The following is a 21,237-nucleotide window of genomic DNA, read 5'->3' on the forward strand; positions in this document are numbered from 1 at the left end:
CAAATGGTAAGAAACAGTGTCCCTGTGGTCTCATAACTGACCACAGAGGCTGACAAATCAGTAAATGGTTATAAATGCATGGTCCATGGAAAACTTATCATCAGTCTTTGGTGAAATATTATTATTTATTAAAATCCCAACTTGGGGAAAATCAATTGTAGCCCAGTGTCAATACCACAAATATAAGCATATAGAAGAAATAACTCTTCTGGTCAATATATATGTCCATGAATATTACTTATGAAAGAAAACTTCATTTTTTACCATACTTTTTAATTTTTTTCCCAAATAAAAACACTTTCTAATGCTACAGATAGAAGAAGCATCTCTCCCAAACTTCTTTCTCATAAATGTATATATATATATGTACAAACATGTATATATGTATTATTATGGCATGAAAAGAAAGATATCCTACCATATTTCACAAAGCAGGATGAATGTTGAGGGCATTATGCTATGTGAACTATGTCAGAGAAAGTAAATATTATATATTCTTTTTTACCTATGAAGTCTAAATAACTGAGCTCCTCTTTCTCTTTCTTCATGCAAGCTGCTTAAACCCTGTATCCATTTCTCCAATTCATTGTATGTTTGCTCTAGATTTTCTAAAAAGATTATGCCTTTATTTTCAACACTGGTCATGGAAAAGAATCTAATAACAGAGAATATTCCATAAAATACAGAATGTTGAGGGGAAATACAATAAAAATTTTTGCAATCATCAGTGCTTTCATCTTAGTGATAACCCTCTGGACATCTCGGCATGGTGATCATGATTCTCACAGATATGAATTTCCATCTCTGTGGTAATTACCATATCTTTTACTACATCTGTTTAATTTTCCTGAGACTGAGCAAGAAAAACAATAAAATTCTGAGGTTTGAAGAATAGATGCTTGCTTCTTGGACAGAAAGCTATGGCAAACTGGGTCAGCCTATTAAAAAGCAGGGACACTGCTTTGCCTACATGACTTTGTATAGTCAAGCTATGATTTTTCCAGTAGCCATTACATGGCTATGTGAGAGTTGGACCATAAGAAAATCTGAGCACTGAAGAACTGACTCTTTCAAATTATAGTACTGGGGAAGACTCTTGAGAGTCCCTTGGACAGCAAGGAGATCAAACCCATCAATCCTAAAGGAAAGTGAATTGAAACTGAAGTTGCTCAGTCTTGTCCAACTATTTGCGATCCCATAGAGTGTAGCCTACCAGGCTCTTCAGTTCATGGAATTTTCCAGGCAGGAGTACTGGACTGGGTTGCCATTTCCTTCTCCAGGGGATCTTCCCAACCCAGGGATCGAACCCAGGTCTCCTGCACTGCAGGCAGATGCTTTATCCACTGAGCCACCAGGAAAGCAATCAGTCCTGAATATTCATTGGAAGTACTGATGCTAAGCTGAAGCTCCAGTATTTTGGTCATCTTATGTGAACAGCCGACTCATTGGAAAAGTCCCTGATGCTGGGAAATATTGAGGGAAGAAGGAAAAGAGGGCATCAGAGGATGAGATGGCTAGATGGTAAAACCAGTGGAATGGACAAGAAATTGGGCAAACTCTGGGAGACAGTGAGGAACAGGAAAGCCAAAGAAATAAGCAAAGGGTTAAGAGATGCTCTTAACAGAAGAAAGAATGTGCAAGATTGGTAAAGTTTTGGATCATACACGATACGGTGCTTTTAAAAAAAAAATCAATAACTGGAGATTGCTGAGGTATAAGCTGAAAAAGAGAGTACTAAATCAGGGAAGGCAGCAGTTGGTTTTCAATGAGAGTTTCTTTATTTCTGACAATTGCTTTAGAAGCATCTACACAGGGAAAATTCCAACATGTGGGTTTCAAACCCACATGCAGCTCCAAAAATTGAGGTGCATATTTGATTGTATAAATACATATCTCAAAAATTCCAACACTTCCCTGAATCTACATTTCCCCTTGCAATCCATCATCCCCACAGAACCATCTTTCCTTTCCATTCACGTTGAGCTGATGTCTGAAACCAAGGATTGGTTTTCCATTCCTGATGCATCTACTGCCTAGATTTTAGTTTTCAGGTGACCAGAAGTAAACTTTGACAGACACATCCAGCTAGGAGGAGTGTAACAGTGGTACAGAAAGGGCTCCTCGGGATCGAATGTCTTATTGCCCCAGTGAGGCCACAGGCTGGAGCTAAGCCAGATGGACCTTGGATGTCTTAATCCCACATAATCTCAATGAGTTTATCTTGAAGCTGGACGAGTCGGCCTAGGTGGAGGGCTCCATGAAGGCTGCAGCTCTTCTGAGGGGCAGGATCAAACTCATCACTTAAGTTGCTCAGCCCAGTGATGTGACTCAGAAGCTTCTCCAGGATGGCCAGAGAGGATGTTCCCACAGAGACTGAAGGTCCAAAGCTTGAACAGTGGCTCAGGGCAGACAGGATGGACTCACATTAGGACTCTGTGATCCCACACTGCTCTAAGTTCAGTTCCTGAAGGGTGGCTGCAGCTTGTTCCAGAAGAACATGGAGGATCTCAGGACTAAAGTCCATTATGGTGACCCCACTTAGATCCAGGCCTTTGAGCTGATGCATGTTTGGGCTCTGGGACAGATGGGGCAAGTCTGACTCTGTAAGCTGCCAGTTCGTTACTGACAGATGGCCCAAGGGGGGTCCTTGGACATCTGGGGAGAAAGTAAGCAATTAGGTTTGAGAATTCAGGGTGGCAACTGAGCTAAAGTTGTCAGATAGGTGATTGGCCCAAAGTCCTACTAACTGCCTCCTGAAGGTCAGTACCCAGCATGACCCATCTCATTTTGGCCTGGCAGTACCTCTCTGCATCTCCTGCAAACCCCCTGCAGCTTTGTATGATCTCTGGCTCCTGCTCCACTACAGTCCTCTCAGAATTATGCATTTCTCAATTATTAACTAATTTATCGGGAGCAACAGGCACTCTTTTAGGGACTGGTGATTTGAGACAAGTTCATTGTGTTCAAGAATCTGGTAAGCACAGAGCTTTTCTCTCTGTCTCTCTCCCGAACTTTCTGTTTTCATTTTTCTTTTCTGGCCACATCACACAGGTTGTGAAAATTACTTTCCCCATCAGGGATAAAACTTGGACTTTCAGCCCCGAAAGAGAAGAGTCCTAACCATTGGACCACCAGGGAATTCCTCAGACCTTTTCTTTCAAATTGCTCGGGTCTGAGGTGGTTTCCCTTCTTTAATGCCCTCTTCACTTACCTGTTTTCTTAGTCCTCTGACATAGCTTTCCCTTCCTAAGGAAGAACCCATGCCCGCCCTCACTGGATACAAACCGCCCCATACAGAGATTTCCAGTGTGTTGTCTCCTCTCCTCCCCCTTGATTTCCGAGGTGAAGTGACACCACAGCTCAGGACAGAGCCACAAAGGACCCGGCGTGCTTGACATGCCAGTGCTGTGTTGACTGTTTCCCAGGCAGCAGTCCACCCTCACCTGAGCATCTGGTCCAGGCAGGTTCAGACAAGGAGGGAGAGTCTAGACAGAGAGACTGGAGATGGTGCCACTTAGAAACCGAGGGGGAAATTGGACAACTTCCTGCTGCTGCTCCTCACGGGTAGACTGTGAATGTGGGAGAGATGGGGTCTCTGCATGTTGCTTGTATGACCGAGGAGAGGAGCAAACGTGGCCAGGATGGACAGATGCCAGATCCAGGTGACTTGCACCTCCTGGATACAATCCAGCTACACCATATTCAGGACCTTCGTGATACTGTCCAGGGTCATTGCAGAGACGTCAGCTTCTTACAGTACAGGTGTGAGCAGGCTTTTCTCTAATCAAAGCAGTGGTTTTTCTAGTAGTCATGTATGGATGTGAAAGTTGGATCATAAAGAAGGCTGAGCACTGAAGAACTGATGCTTTCGAACTGTGGTGCTTGAGAAGACTCTTGAGAGTCCCTTGAACTACAAGGAGATCAAACCCGTCCATCATAAAGGAAATCAACCCTGAATATTCATTGCAAGCATTGATGCTGAAGCTGAAACTCCAGTACTTTGGATATCCGATTGGAAGAGCCGACTCATTGTAAAAGACTGTGATGCCTGTACACCCATGGCTGATTCATGTCAATGTATGGCAAACACCACTACATTATTGTAGTTAGTCCCCAATTAAAATAAATAAATTAATTAAAATTATAATAACTAATCATAAATACCATTAAATATATAGCATTATGCAAAAAAAATAAAATAAAACTGATCCTGGGAAAGATTGAGGGCAGAAGGAGAAGGGGTCGACAGAGGATGAGATGGTTGGATGGCATCACCAACTCAATCGACATGAATTTGAGCAAACTGAGGGAGATGGTGAAGGACAGGGAAGCCTGGCATGCTGCATTCCTTGGGGTCACAAAGAGACAGACATGACAGAGCAACTGAACAGCAACTCAGTTCTACTTCCAGTCTTCTCCTAGGCTTTTGCTTGGGGATAAATATTTCACTTGTCATTTCAGTAAACAAAGGATGTTTCAGCAAAAGGTTGTTATCCACTGCAGTCCCCCCAAACACTGTGCCCTGAGAGGAGTTCAAGGAGAGGAAAACAGGACAGTGATCTGAGGGAGTTAAGATGCATATCATAAACATAACTTCAATAAGCCCAGACTCTTACCACTTTTCACAGAGAAAAGCATGAAAAGGAACTTCCCTGGCAGTCCTGTGGTTAAGAATCCACTGGTCAGCGCCAGGGATACAGGCTGGATCCCTGTCCAGGAAGACCCCACAGACTGTGGAGCAACTAAGCTCAAGCACCATGACTACTGAGCACCCGACTAGAGCCTGGGGGCCATGACCACTGGTGCCCACACCCCGGTCCCACTCTCTGCGATGAGAGATGCCTCCAAAGGGAGAAGTCAACGCATTTCCACTCGAGAGTACCCCTGCTCGCCACAACCAGAAAAGGCTGCGCTCAGCAAGGAAGACCCAGCACAGCCAAAAATGAGCAAACAAATAAAGAAGGTTATAAAAATAAATAAATAACAATTGTTTAAAAGCATGAAAATCATTAATTTAAAATGTGTCATGTTCATCATCCCCAGAATCTTCTGATGCTTTCTGAATGTTTATTCAGCCCATGACCTTATGTACTCTGGCTCCCCTTATAACTTCGGAACAGTTCCTCAGAGCCACCTGAGAAGATACCTTTCTGCTATGATCTTCTGTAAAATCACTGAATGAAGCATATTTGCCATGTTTCAATTTGTTCATTTTTTTGTCATTTGCCCTGCTCTTCCAAGACCTTTTCCCAACCCATACACAGTGTCTTGTCCCCACTCACCTGAGTCCCAGGGATTGGATGGAAACTGTCGACTAAAACATGCGTCACCACCTGAAAGTAGAGGCATTTTATTTCATGGGAGTATTTAAGAGCCAAGCCCGGGCTTCCTCGGTGGCTCAGAGGGTGAAGAATCTGCATGGAATGCGGGAGATGTGGGTTTGACCCCTGGGATGGGAAATCTCCTGGAGGAGGAAATGGCAGCCTGAGAATCCTGAAAGGTGAGTCCCTGACCCCTGCTTTCCTCCTGCTGCTGCCTGTCCTTCCACAGTGCAGGGGTCAGAAGTGCAGGCTGGGCAGGCTCTGGGAAGGAAGGTCTAATGACGTGGAGCAGCCGGGTCCCACAGCCAAAGAGGCAGCATTATGTCTGGGGTTGAGCTGCTAGATCCTTGCTACAATCCCATTTGTAGAATAAAAGGGAGAAGCTGTCTGGCAGGCAGTGAGCAGTGCTTCCTGCTTTCCTCCCTGGGTCTTTTCAACCAAAAGATATATTTAGATTTTCCTAGAGGAAAGAAATCCGCTTAACATTTTGTGGATGTGAATGAACTGTGAACAAGTCATTTTGGAAGCACTAAATCCAATCCTAAATTAGATCTTATAAGACTGGAGGTTTATTCCCAGTTCTTGTATAGGTGAAGCTACAGATAAATACATATTTTGGTATTTTAACCAATGTTGTCTTCTTCTGTTAGAAGAAGCCTATATTCATCTAGTATTTGTGTTTTCCTGCCTGTTTCTTTAAACAGTTTTTATTTGTATTGTAATATAGCCCGTTATAATTCTGTGGTAGGTCTTCCCTGCTGGTCTAGTGGTTAAGAATCTGCTTTCCCATGCAAGGGACAGGGATTTGATTCCTGGTCCCAGAAGATCTCACAAGCCCTGGAGCACTGAAGCTCACGTGTCACAACTACTGAGCCACTGCTCTAGGGCCCTGCTCCAAACTCAGGGAAACCACCCCAGGGAGAAACTGAGCACTGATTTGCCCCAGCTCCCCCTAACTGGTAACATGCCCTGCACTGCAAGAAGATGGAGCTCAGTGAAAAATAAGTAAATAAATCTGTAAAAAAAAAAAAAAAAAGAGAGAGAGAGAGAGAGAGAGGAGAGAGAAGTAATAATATTCTGGTAATTTCAGGTAAAGTGTAAAGGGGCTTGGCCATGAATATACCTGTGTCCATTCTTCCCCACACTTCCCTCCTATCCAGGCTGCCACACAAAATTGAGCAGAGTTCCATGTGCTCTACAGTAAGTTTCACCAGTGTATTTTTATGAGGAATAAAATAATACACCAAGATATCATGGATGAAGAGGAAGTCTCCAAATTCAACACTTTCATATACTTGTGTGATACTAATTGTCCATGAGAATAAAAAATGAAAATAAGCAGCAAAGTTTAGAAAAAAAAAGTTTAATGAGGTGGCACTAGCTTTAAATATACTTTCAAATACATCAATAAACCAAAATAATAAAAATGTATCATAGTGGTAGATGAATTCCCAAACAGTTTAGTAACTGTGAACTAAAATACTGACACACAGACTATACAAGTCCTAATATATACAATTTGAGTCTATGGTAAAAACATGATTCACTTACAACCTGGAGCAGGAGGAAGGGGTTGGGGCAGAAACCTGCAGAAATTGAGACATGGCCTGAAAACTCAGGGCCACTGGGTCAGAGGAGGGAAAAGCTAATTCAGATGGAGAGGTTACACATTTTTAATTTTGAGGTTTTGATCACTGAGAAAATCTCATGGACAGTTAACGGGATGCACACACACATGGAAATGCTGCTGCCCACGTGCTGGCCCCACTTCCAAGGTAAGGAAGGGCCAGCTCCTCGCCTGAGAGAGAAGGGCCAGAGACATCAGGGTCTGACACCTTTCTTTAAGGCAAGTCTCCTACTTTCAGTCAATCAGATCTCCCCTCCCCAGCTCACTGCCCGAGTCCTGAAGGAAAGATCACAGAGAAGGGGCTCACAGACCACTGGAGCCCCTCACATGTCTGGCAGGCAGAGGGTGAGGAGAGCAAGCCTTTCCAGTTCAGGGAGCTCAGTCTAGTCCAGGGTGCCCCGCAGCCCAGTCAGCTCAGGGTTTATTCCATGAGGCATCATTGCATTGACTTTCTCTCAGGGTGAACTTGGGGTAGATGGAGAGGCCACAGATTACAGCACAAGATGCCTTCTTTCCAAGAGGTCCCACTTTGTATGAAGAGGGAGGGAAAGAAGGAAGGCAATGAAGAGGCATAGAGAGAAGAGCCCATGGACTTTTGTGGAAAGTTCTGTCTGTTCAGCTTGTGAACTAAACTCAGTTTTAATCCGAGTCAGAGGAGTCTCCTAGGGACGAAGAGCTGGAGCCATGGTCCTCTGGCTCAGAATCGCCATCTTCAACCTCACTGCTGGGGGCTGAGGAGTGGCTGCCTTCCTGCTCTTCCACATTTTTCTCGGATTTCCATGAGGCAGGAGAATGTTCTCCAGTCGTGTCTGATGATACTAAATCTGCAGTCTGAAGCCCTGGGTCCTCTCTAAGCCTTCCTTGCAGATTCCCTGATGATGGGGACTGCAGACCCATCCTTCTAATCTTGGGGTTCGGGCCCCCCGTCATGCTCATGTTCTTACGCTTAGCACAGGTCGCCTCCCTGTAAGCAGCATATTCTTCAGGAGACAGAGTCCTGAGCCAGAGATCAAGGTCCACCTTGTACTGTGTCTGCAGTTCCTCCGCCTGCTTCTTATAAAGCTCCTTCTGGTCCTGGGGGACCTGCTGCCAGCGTCTACTGATCTCCACCATGCGCTCCCTCGGGGGCACCACTTTCAGCTCCCTGCTCGACCAGAGATCCTGGTGAAACTTGTGATAGGCATTCATCGGGGGCTTCTTTGGCTCTCTGTGGAATTTCCACTTTATGGGTAAATTGTTTTCTCTGGAAGACTTCACTTTTTGAACATTCTCCTGAAACTTCTCTGGCACTTTCATTTCACTTCTTTGGGGGACACCAGATTTCTCCGGGTTTGGGACTAGATCAGGGTGCTGTGCTCTGAACAGAGCCACTTTCTCCCTAAAATCCTTTTTATCTTTCTCAAGATCCTGACTGTGTTTCACCCTCAGATGTTCAGGCACCTTCATGTGTTCCTTGGACAGAACCCTGGTCACCTGCTGGTTGCTTATCTTGGGGTGTTTTTGAATGTACTGGGGTCGCATCACTTGGGAAATGTGGTGATATGCTTTCAGGGACTTCTTGAACAAATAAGCATGTTTCTTGTGTTTTCTGGTGTTTTGTTGTGTTTTCTTGTGTTCTTTGGAAGGGTTGTTAACATTGTGCTTAGCTTCCAAGACTAATTCTTTCAGCGTGCGAAACTTTCTCACCTTATGGGAAACCTCTAACCATTTGAGTTTGCACATTTCCCCAGAAAAATCTTTAAAAGCTACTTTTTCCCAGTCCATCACTGACTGGGCTGTTTTGAACGTGTGCCCGTCACTGGATGCAATGCTTTTCTCCATACTTTCCAGTAACTGCACAATGTCTTCCTTGGACCAGTCATCTTGGCATTTAGGCATTGCCATTTATAGGTCTTTGGGACACTTATGTGATCCCCGCAGTTCAGACACCTCAGCAGAATCTTCAGCTTCTTCACTCTCAAGATTCAGTAGGTAAGTTATTTCTGAAGTCCTGCACTGTGTGTGATCCTCTGTTTCTATGGAGAAAGAAAAGGAAAGTTACTCTCCTATGTGACACAGGAGAGAAGCACAGCCAGCTTGGAATACGTCCCTTCTGTCATTTCATTTACCCTCAAGAATAGAAATGAAAGCCCACCCATCCTCTGAGTTGAGAGTCCTGTTGAGCATTATGAAGCTTCTTTTCACTATTAAAAATCCTCAAGCCTGACCCCAACTTGCCTTCCAGTCTCACCACAGTAGGTCTTACACAGAAAATGAACAAAAACCTTGGGACTCACTCAAAGGACAAAGGATGAGAGAAAAGGAAGGGAAGTTAAAAATTAAAATGCTTGACAAGCAAGAGGGCTTTAAAATAGCAATGAGATACCACAGCACATGGACAAGAATGGTCAAAATCCCAAAGAAGGACCAAGTACTGAGAGGGTGGAATATCAGGAAATTTGTTTCATTTCCTAAGGTGATGAAAAACAGTACATACCTTCTGAAAGACAATAAGGCAATTTCTTACAAAACTAAATATCCTCCTACAATGTAAGTCAAGACTCATGCTCCTTTGTATTTGCCCAAATCATTTGAAAACCTATATCCATAAAATAATTTTTAAAAAATTACCTGCAATGGGATGTTTATATTATAGCCACTTTGCTCACAATTAGAAAACTTGAAAACAACCAAGATGAATGGATAAAGAAATTGTGGTACATCAAGGCCAAGAAATGTTACTCAGTTCTAAAAAAAAAAAAAAAAGAGCAATCAAGCCATCAAGAGACAAGGAGTATTCTTTTATTCATATCTCTAAGTGAATGAAGCTAAGCTGAAAAGCATACATACTTCATGAGTCCAACTATGATACCTTCCAGGAAAAGAGAAATATATGGAAAAAAAGAAAGGAGAAATATGAGGACAGTGAAATAAACTTTGCTTCCCAGCAGTTAGGGTGATGGGACTGATGAATAGGTGATCACAAGTGACTTTCAGCAGTCTAACACTTCTGGATATTATAAAGGTGGATCCTTGTCACTGTATATCAGTGAAAACTAACAGAATGTGCAATACCAAGAGTGAACACTAATGTGAAACCATAGAATTCAGGTGATAATGAAGTGTCAGTGGAGGTTCCTAAATCATAATAAACACACCACTCTGAGACATAATGTGGCAACGGGGGGAAAACATGCACGTATTCTGGGAGGTAGGATGTAGACAGGAATTCTGTGCTTTCTGCTCAATGTTACTGTGAATACAATATTCTCTAGAACACTAACACTCTTTAGGATTCTGAGCATAGCTCCCTTCTAAGAAAAGTCCAGATGGCCAAAGACTGAATGTACAGTTGAGATGATAATTGATATAATTCATCTAAGAAACACATAAAAGAAATACAAAGTGAAGATGAAAAGGGGAGAAGGGTAAACACATGTATGTAAGGATTGAAAAAGAGTTAAGTGATCAATATTTCATTTCTGGTGAGGTCAATAGACATTATAATAAGACATATTAAATACAACTGTATACAACAAGACTCTTTTCTTGTGACTCAGCTGGTAAAGAATCTGCCTGCAATGTGGAAGACCTGGGTTTGATCCCTGGGTTGGGAAGATCCCCTGGAGAAGGGAAAGGCTACCCACTCCAGTATTCTGGCTTGGAGAATTCCGTGCACTGGATAGTCCGTGGGGTTTCAAAAAGTCGGACATGACTGAGTGACTTTCACTTCACTACTTCACAATAAGCCAGGGACTCTTTGTTTTGGCTGAGATAGAAAGATGATGAAACATGTCTCATTGGAAGCTCATAGAAATGAACAAATAAGAACACTGACCTGTGGAGGAGGCGCAGGTACTTCAGGTGCTCGCAGGGGAAGCCCTTCTCTGCACGTGTCTCCTGCACTCACACAAGAAGAGTCCTCTTACCGCCTCTGACAGAGCAACCTGAGAAACAATGACACATCACACACAGTGTTTCAAAAAGTGTATTACACAGAGTGTATCTACACTAAACACAGGTACTTACGTTCAATGTTCTATTTCATTCTATTAAATTCAGTTCCTTTTATCTCTAATAAAAATAACTCTTAAGCATAACACTATTATTTATTTAACTACAACTTTCAGTTCTGAGAACTCTAACAATTGAATTTTCTCTCTTCTTTGACAATGACACTCTTCAATTTAAGTGACCTTCACGTAAGGGGGTTCTAAAGACAAGAATACTGAAGTGGTTTGCCATTCCCTTCTCCAGTTTCCATTCCAATCCCAAAGAAAGGGAATGCCAAAGAAGGCTCAAACTACTGCACAATTGCACTCAAAATTCTCCAAGCCAGCCTTCAGCAATATGTGAACCGTGAACTTCCAGATGTTCAAGCTGGTTTTAGAAAAGGGAGAGGAACCAGAGATCAAATTGCCAACATCCACTGGATCATGGAAAAAGCAAGAGAGTTCCAGAAAAACATCTATTTCTGCTTTATTGACTATGCCAAATTCTTTGACTGTGTGGATCACAATAAACTGTGGAAAATTCTGGAAGAGACGGGAATACCAGACCACCTGACCTGCCTCTTGAGAAACTTATATGCAGGTCAGGAAGCAACAGTTAGAACTGGACATGGAACAACAGACTGGTTCCAGATAGGAAAAGGAGTACATCAAGGCTGTATATTGTCACCCTGCTAATTTAACTTCTATGCAGAGTACATCATGAGAAATGCTGGGCTGGAAGAAGCACAAGCTGGAATAAAGATTGCCAGGAGAAATATCAATAACCTCAGATATGCAGATGACACCACCCTTATGGCAGAAAGTGAAGAGGAACTCAAAGGCCTCTTGATGAGAGTGAAAGAGTAGAGTGAAAATGTTGGCTTAAAGCTCAACATTCAGAAAACGAAGATCATGCCATCTGGTCCCATCACTTTATGGGAAATAGATGGAGAAACAGTGGAAACAGTGTCAGACTTTATTATTTTGGGCTCCAAAATCACTGCAGATGGTGATTGCAGCCATAAAATTAAATGACACTTATTCCTTGGAAAAAAGTTATGACCAACCTAGATAGCATATCCAAAATCAGAGACATTACTTTGCCAACAAAGGTCCGTCTAATCAAGGCTATGGTTTTTCCAGTAGTCATGTATGGATGTGAGAGTTGGACTGTGAAGAAAGCTGAGCACCGAAGAAGTGATCCTTTTGAACTGTGGTGTTGGAGAAGACTCCTGAGAGTCCCTTGGACTACAAGGAGATCCAACCAGTGCATTCTAAAGGAGATCGGCCCTGGATGTTCTTTGGAAAGAATGATGCTAAAGCTGAAACTCCAGTACTTTGGGCACCTCATGGGAAGGGTTGACTCATTGGAAAAGACTCTGATGCTGGGAGGGATTGGGGGCAGAAGGAAAAGGGGACGACAGAGGATAAGATGGCTGGATGGCATCACGGACACAATGGATGTGAGTGAACTCCAGGAGATGGTGATGGACAGGGAGGCCTGGCGTGCTGCGATTCATGGGGTCACAAAGAGTCTGACATGACTGAGCGACTGAACTCAACTGAACTGAATGTAAGGGGAATCTATTTCTTTGATTAGCACATCAACATATTCCCAAATGTATCAGATTTGCTCTACTATCAGGAAAGTTTTCTCATTTGGAAATGTAGAAATTCCAAGTTACAATAAGACCAGTTCTGAGACTTCTCAGAGGTTAAGTGGTTAAGACTCCATGCTCCCAGTGGATGGGACCAGCATTTGGTCCTTCATCAGGGAATTAGAGCCCTCATTCCACAGCTAAGTGTTCACCTGCCAAGATACTGAATTCCTGCATCCTGACTAAGAATTTGTATGCTGCATCTAAAGATCCCTTGAGGTGCAAGAAAGATCTGGTGCAGCCAAATTCATCAAATCCATCGATAAATAAACACACAGCTCCATTTAATACTGTTGTTGTTTAGTCCCTGTGGCCTGTGTGACTCTTCTGCAACCCCTTGGACTGTAGCCCCACCAGGCTCCTGTCCATGGAATTTTCCAGGCAAGAATACTGGAGTGGGTTGACATTTCCTTCTCCAAGGGCCCTTGAGACCCCCAGATTGAACCTATGTCCCTTGTAGGCAGCTTCTTTTCCCCTGAGCTACTAGGGAAGCCAGCCATCTAATATATGTGCTTCAAAATAAATGACTGAAGTTAATAAAAGTTTTCACTTCTATATCAGAGTGAGTGCAGAATTTCTTTTTTTCAGGTATTTAGTGTATTACCAATGTTGTTTTGAGAGCCATCATCAGGTCTGGATTGCTACTGGACAATTTAAAGACTGAAATCCCAACTTTTCCTTACAAATATATCACTCTTCAGGTTCTACAGCACAGTTTAGCAATCAAATTTTAGGTATCATGCTAAATGGAAAAGCTGTCCAGGACTTCCCATCAAGAAATTCATATTTTCCTTTTATATCATGGAATCATAAGTTCATAGAATCACTCATGTTCATTCACAAATTCCAATGATTTGAAGGTAAGTCTACAGTTTCAGAGTGTAATGACAAAATTCTTATGAACCAGGTTTTTTCATTTGCTTAAGAAATTCTTAAGCCGGTTACTGCTGAATTAAAATTATTCTTTTTAAGTATGAGGGAAAGAAATATGAATCCATCTACTAGAACCATTTACTCACCAGAAAGTTGTAGATTTGATTTCATCAATGCCGGTTCGAAAATCAGTCCCATCCAGTCAGGAGTTCTATGTTCTCTGGATGGGTCAGCAGCTGTAACTTTCAGAGCTGTCCACGGTCCAGCCAACTCAGAACAACTCTGAACAGAAGAAACAGTGCATCTGAGATCCGACTATCAGGACTCTTGAGGCCCCTTCCTGATTAGATTACCACATTTCCTTTGGATAAACCCAATCAACACTAACTGCACTAAATCTCTCACTAATCTCTATATGTTAATAGAATGGACAACTGAAGTCCCAGTCCTCATCACTGAGTTTATATTGAATACCCATCCCTCTCTGATTTTAAGGATCTTATATTTTCCTAAAATTCCCTCCCTATTTGATTATACTTTACTAAGATATTTGAATGTGTATTCTTCCATAATTTGATAATTTCTTCCCTTTATTCACAAGCTCTAGGGTCTAATAACATATCAAATTTACAATGGTCATTAAAACCTCTTCAGTTCTAATCCATATTCTACCAGTGTATAGAATAAATATAAATATGAATAATTATTGTAGATTAGTTGGGAAATTTGAGAAAAAGAGGCTCCAAATTTTGGCATCCATGATTGATTTAATTCTGATTTTAGAATAAACAGGAACATTGAATTTTTAAAAATACAGTTGCTTTGTTGAGAACAATTTGATTCAACCCAACCTGATCAAAACTATATCTGGCTTGAAATGACTAGTTACTAGGCCAAATAATATTTTCAATAACAGATTTCATAACTGTCTTAAAATTGACTTCATTTCCAAAATTATATATAATTTTACTTTGCAACTGGTACTTGTGAAACATGTAACAGTAGGATACTATGTGGATAACCTAAATCAGTGAAATATTTTGATACTTAGCTTTAAAAAACTAAATAACTATGGCATCATTTTGGGTATATACTTTTACTTATGGATGTGCACAGGCAAAGCTAAAATCATATATCAAAATGTACATTGGATTGCTAAACTTTTTGGAGGATTCCATGGTAGTTAGTAGATGGGATTTGCAAAAAATAAATGTTTCATCTCTCTGTATAGAATTCACAGTTTTTGATGAACTGCTCTTGAAAAAGCACAGATATTTTTATTACATACATGACATTCACATAAATAGTTTGCAGAGGTCAGTAGTTCTAATCAGTTTTAATATAATATTTTATCATCCATAAAAATTGAGGGAATCAATAAATGTTGCATTATTTATAATACAAAATTAAGATTAAATATTAGTAGATTCACTATTAGAGAAAATAAAATACTTCCAAAATGGTCAGGTTCCAAATAGGGAAAGGAGTACATCAATGCTATCTAATGTTATCCTGCTTATTTAACTTATATGCAGAGTGCATCATGAGGAACGCTGTACTAGATGAAGCACAAACTGGAATGAAGTTTGCCGGGAGAAATATCAATAACCTCAGATACTCAGATGACACCACACTTTATGGCAGAAAGCGAAGAACTAAACCGCCTCTTAGATGAAAGTGAAAGAGGAGAGTGAAAAAGATGGCTTAAACTCAACATTCAAAAAAAGAAGAACATGGCATCTGATCCCATCAGTTCATGGGAAATAGATGGGGAAACAGTGACAGACTTTATTTTTCTGGGCTCCAAAATCACTGCTGATGGTGACTGCAGCCATGAAATTAAAAGACGCTTAGTCCTTGGAAGAAAAGTTACAACCAACCTAGACAGCATATTAAAAAGTAGATACACTACTTTGTCAACAAAGGTCCATCTAGTCAGAGCAATGGTTTTTCCAGTCATCATGAATGAATGTGAGAGTTGGACTATAAAGTAAGCTGAGCATCAAAGAACTGATGCTTTTGAACTGTGGTGTTGGAGAAGACTCTTGAGAGTCCCTTTGACTGCAAGGAGATCCAACTAGTGGGCTTTCGGATGTTTTGTATATATGAATTCAAATCCTTAAAAAGTATATTTGCCTTTGACCCAGTAATTCTAACCTTGAAAAAACTTCAAAGGAACTCACTGGACAAAATCTCGCAATCCAAAACCTTGCTTTTAACTATTTCTCTCTCTACTGCATATAATCGATGTACAAAGCAAAGAAAAAATATTGAACTTTTTACATCCCCACAAAATCTGAGACCTCCTGAATTTAGGACAATATTCTTTCATTCTGTTCATGAAGTAGTGAGTTAATGCACCCATTTTGTTAGTTTCTCAGTCATGTCTGACCCTCTGTGACCCCATGGACTGTAGCCGCCAGTCTCCTCTGTCTATGGGATTCTCCAGGCAAGAATACTGGAGTGGGCTGCCATTTCCTTCTCCAAAATGTGCCCCTTAACCTCTTCCAAATTATGTCCAGGTCCCAATAGCCAGTATCTCTGTGACTTTGTTTTTAGAAAAGAGTCTGTGCAGACATAATTGAGGTGAAGGTATCATGATGAGCCCACCCAGGATAGAGAATGAACCCTAAATCTGCTGACAGGTGTCTTGATTAGAGAAAGAAGAGGGATGTTTTAGATGCAGAGAAAAGGTCCTGCAAGGAGGCAGAGATTCAAGTTAAATGTCATAGTTTGAGGATTGCCAGGAGCCACCTGGCACTGGAAGAGACAAAAACAAATTCTTTCAGAGCCTTTGCAAGGAGTATGGCACTGCCAACACCTCGATTCCCAGCCTCCAGGTCTGTCAAACAATACAAAGATTTTAAGCCACCCCGTGTGGGGTTGGGTGTTGTATGAGCTCTAGGAAACTGATAAAAATAGTGACCTCCAGGGACAATGACCAGTGCCAAGAAAATGCACTAGTCATAACAAACACCCTCTTCCAACAACACAAGAGAAGACTCTACACATGGACATCAACAGATGGTCAACACCAAAATCAGATTGATTATATTCTTTGCAGCCAAAGATGGAGAAGCTCTATACAGTCAACAAAAACAAGACCAGGAGCTGACTGTGTCTCAGATCATGAACACCTTATTATCAAATTCAGACTCAAATTGAAGAAAGTAGGGAAAACCGCTAGGCCATTCAGGTATGACCTAAATCAAATCCCTTATGATTATGCAGTGGAAGTGAGAAATAGATTTCAGGGCCTAGATCTGATAGATAGAGTGCCTGATGAACTATGGACTGAGGTTCATAACATTGTACAGGAGACAGGGATCAAGACCATCCCCATGGAAAAGAAATGCGAAAAAGCAAAATGGCTGTCTGCGGAGGCCTTACAAATAGCTGTGAAAAGAAGAGAGGCGAAAAGCAAAGGAGAAAAGGAAAGATACAAGCATTTGAATGCAGAATTCCAAAGATAGCAAGAAGAGATAAGAAAGCCTTCTTCAGCGATCAATGCAAAGAAATAGAGGAAAAAAACAGAATGGGAAAGACTAGAGATCTCTTCAAGAAAATTCGAGATACCAAGGGAACATTTCATGCAAAGATGGGCTCAATAAAGGACAGAAATGGTATGGACCTAACAGAAGCAGAAGATATTAAGAAGAGCTTGCAAGAATAAATGGAAGAACTGTATAAAAACGATCTTCACGACCCAGATAATCATGATGATGTGATCACTAATCTAGAGCCAGACATCTTGGAATGTGAAGTAAAGGGCATTAGAAAGCATCACTGTGAACAAAGCTAGTGGAGGTGATGGAATTCCAGTTGAGCTGTTTCAAATCCTGAAAGGTAATGTTGTGAAAGTGCTGCACTCAATATGCCAGAAAATTTGGAAAACTCAGCAGTGGCCACAGGACTGGAAAAGGTCAGTTTTCATTCCAATTCCAAAGAAAGGCAATGCCAAAGAATGCTCAAAGTACCGCACAATTGCACTCATCTCACATGCTAGTAAAGTAATGCTCCAAATTCTCCTAGCCAGGCTTCAGCAATAAGTGAACCATGAACTCCCTGATGTTCAAGCTGGTTTTAGAAAAGGCAGAGGAACCAGAGATCAAATTGCCAACATCCGCTGGATCATGGAAAAAGCAAGAGCATTCCATAAAAACATCTATTTCTCCTTTATTGACTTTGCCAAAGCCTTTGACCGTGTGGATCACAATAAACTGTGGAAAATTCTGAGAGAGATGGCAATACCAGACCACCTGACCTGCCTCTTGAGAAACTTATATGCAGGTCAGGAAGCAACAGTTAGAACTGGACATGGGACACCAAACTGATTCCAAATAGGAAAGGGAGTACATCAAGGCTGTATACTGTCACCCTGCTTATTTAACTTCTATGCAGAGTACATCATGAGAAACACTGGACTGGAAGAAACACAAGCTGGAATCAAGATTGCCTGGAGAAATATCAATAACCTCAGATATGCAGATGACACTACCCTTATGGCAGAAAGTGAAGAGGAGCTAAAAAGCCTCTTGATGAAAGTAAAAGAGAAGAGTGAAACAGTTGGCTTAAAGCTCAACATTCAGAAAACGAAGATCATGGCATCCGGTCCCATCACTTCATGGGAAATAGATGGGGCAACAGTGGAAACAGTGTCAGACTTTATTTTTTGGGGCTCCAAAATCACTGCAGATGGTGACTGCAGCTGTGAAATTAAAAGGTGCTTACACCTTTGAAGAAAAGTTATGACCAACCTAGATAGTATATTCAAAAGCAGAGACACAGGCCTGGCGTGCTGCGATTCATGGGGTGGCAAAGAGTCGGACACCACTGAGCGACTGAATTGAACTAAACCACGGACAATGGCTAGGCCTTCATTTGCTCAACTTTGAGGTCCTTCCCCACTTTTTCAGCTTAGTTCAGTCGCTCAGTAGTTTCTGACTCTTTGTGACCCCAAGGACTGCAGAATGCCCGGCTTCTCTGTCCTTCACCAACTTTCGGAGCTTGCTCAAACTCATGTCCATTGAGTCTGAGATGCAATCCAACCATCTCATCCTCTGTCATCCCCTTTTCATCCCGCCTTCAATCTTTCCTGGAGTCAGAGTCTTAACTAATGAGTGACTTCTTGGCATCAGTTACCCAAAGTATTGAAGCTTCAGTTTCAGCACAAGTCCTTCCATTGAATATTCAGGATTGATTTCCTTTAGGATTGACTGATTTCATCTCCTCTCAGTGCAAGGGACTCTCAAGACTCTTCTCCAACACCACAGTTCAGAAGCATCAATTCTTCGGCACTCAACTTTGTTTATGGCCCAACTTTCACATCTGTACATGACTAGTGGGAAAACCATAGCTTTGACTAGATGAACCTTTGTCGGCAAAGTAATGTCTCTGCTTTTTTAATATGCTGTCTAGGTTAGTCATAACTTTTCTTCCAAGGAGCAACAGTCTTTTAATATCTTGGTTGTAGTCACAATCTGCAGTGATTTTGGAGCACAAGAAAATAAAATCTGCTGCTGTTTCCATTGTTTCCTAATCTCTTTGCCATGAATGTTGGGTCCAGAGGCCATGATGTTCGTTTTCTGAATGTTGAGTTGTAAGCCAGCTTTTTCACTCTCCTCTTTCACTTTCATCAAGAGGGTTTTTAGTCCTTCTTTACTTTCTGCCATAAGGGTGGTGTCATCTGCATATATGAGGTTAGTGATATTTCTGCAGGCAATCTTGATTTTGGCTTGTGCTCCATCCAGCCTGGAATTTCACATGGTGTACTCTGCCTATAAGTTAAATAAGCAGGGTGACAATATACGGCCTTGACATACTCTTTTCCCAATTTGGAACCAGTCCATTCCATGTCTGGATCTAATTGTTGCCTCTTGATCTGCATACAGGTTTCTCAGGAGGCAGGTCAGGTGGTCTGATATTCCCATCTCCTTAAGAATTTTCCACCATTTGCCATGATCCACACAGTCAAAGGCTTTAGTGTAGTCAATGAAGCAGAAGTAGATAATTTTCAGGAATTATCTTGCCTTTTCTATGATCCAATGGATGTTGGCAATTAGATCTGTTATTTCTCTGCCTTTTACAAATTCAGCTTAAACCTCTGGATGTGCTGGGTTCATGAAGCTTGGCTTGGAGAATTTTGAGCATTATTTTGCTAGCCTGTGAAGTGAGTGCAATTTGTGTGGTAGTTTGAACATTTTTGGCATTGCCTTTCTTTGGAATTGGAATGAAAACTGACTTTTCCAGTCTTGTGGCCACTGCTGAGTTTTCCAAATTTGCTGGTATATTGAGACCAGGACTTTAACAGTATCATCTTTTAGGATTTGAAATAGCTCAGCTGGGAATTCCACCACCTCCACTGGCTTTATTTGCAGTGATGCTTCCTAAGGCCCACTTGACTATGCACTCCAGGATGTCTGGCTCTAGGTGAGTGATCACACCATCATGGCTATTAGAGTCACTAAGATCTTTTTTGTATAGTTCTTCTGTGTATTCTTGCCAACTCCTCTTAATATCTTCTGCTTCTGTTTGGTCCATATCATTTCTGTCCTTTATTGTGCCTATCTTTGCATGAAGTATTCCCTTAGCTCTAATTTCCTTAAGATTTATATTTTTTCCCATTATGATTTTCCTCTATTTCTTTGCACTGATCACTTAGGAAGCCTTTCTTATCTCTCCTTGCTATACTTTGGAGCTCTGAATTTAGATGGATATATCTTTCCTTTTTTTCCTTGCCTTTTGCTTCTCTTTTCTCAGCTGTTTGTGAGACATGACCATATTCCTGTAGAACTATGGATGGAAGTTCATAACATTTTACAGGAGGTGGTGGTCAAAACCATCCCCAAGAAAACTATTTTTAGGCATTGGTTTAACTCCTATTATATGGATTAACCATCTTAGTATTCTCAGCAATATTCACTAATTTTTACCCCTAATTTATAAAGAGGATACTTGACATACTGTGCGTAAAATGTTACTGTCTAAAAATCACCTATGGAACAAATTTTTGATGCAGGGCTTAAAAATAGATATTACGGGAAGACCAAAAAAATTAGCTTTTCTATCCATGATTACCATTAAACTTTTATTTTTAACTGAACATGGCTCAAATTCATCATACCTGGATCAGAACTCACCTCAGTACTGTTACGGAAGTCTTCTCTCTTGTTCAGTAAGTAACTCTTAAATTCAGTTCAGAGTTTAGGTGCTCACTTCCTGGTGGCAAACACCTTCAAGTCTCCACAGTCTAGTCAATTACGAAGGCAATAGCTCTGTACTCTGGAGATGAATGAGTTTGGATCTTTGCTGGATGCTTTATATATCCTCTGAAGACCAGGTCCACTTCCTCAAAGTGATTGGGTTATCAACCCTGCACAAAGGTATAGGAGCATGTGATTAGATTTCTCAAGAGCTGTAAACACATCTAGACGCCAAGGACAGAAGTCTGCTGCTGATGCTGCTAAGTCGCTTCAGTGTCCGACTCTTTGCGACCCCACAGACGCAGCCCACCAGGCTCCACTGTCCTTGGGATTCTCCAGGCAAGAACGCTGGAGTGTGTTGCCATTTCCTTCTCCAATGTACAGAAGTGAAAAGTGAAAGTGAAGTCACTCAGTTATGTCCAACTCTTAGCCACCACATAGACTTCAGCCTACCAGGCTCTTCCATCCATGGGATTTTCCAGGCTAACCTACTGAAATTTACTTAATCCAATTACCATAAACCAATCTCAGGTAAAGAGTCACAGATTGAGTTAACACTTCCAATCCATGAAGTTTGGTTAATGA

The 21,237-nt window shown here is 41.5% G+C and overlaps 1 protein-coding gene across 1 annotated transcript; it reads right to left on the reverse strand.

Annotated features, from left to right (window-relative positions):
* Window positions 1-7,587: 7,587 nt before the first annotated feature.
* Window positions 7,588-8,826, reverse strand: LOC138083528 (upstream-binding factor 1-like protein 1). Its single transcript, XM_068977388.1, has one exon. The coding sequence runs from the start codon at window positions 8,824-8,826 to the stop codon at window positions 7,588-7,590; it is 1,239 nt and encodes a 412-aa protein (XP_068833489.1).
* Between the last annotated feature and the right edge of the window lie 12,411 nt (window positions 8,827-21,237).

Source organism: Capricornis sumatraensis, chromosome 8 (genome assembly GCF_032405125.1).
Source record: "Capricornis sumatraensis isolate serow.1 chromosome 8, serow.2, whole genome shotgun sequence".
Taxonomy (NCBI): Eukaryota; Metazoa; Chordata; class Mammalia; order Artiodactyla; family Bovidae; genus Capricornis; species Capricornis sumatraensis.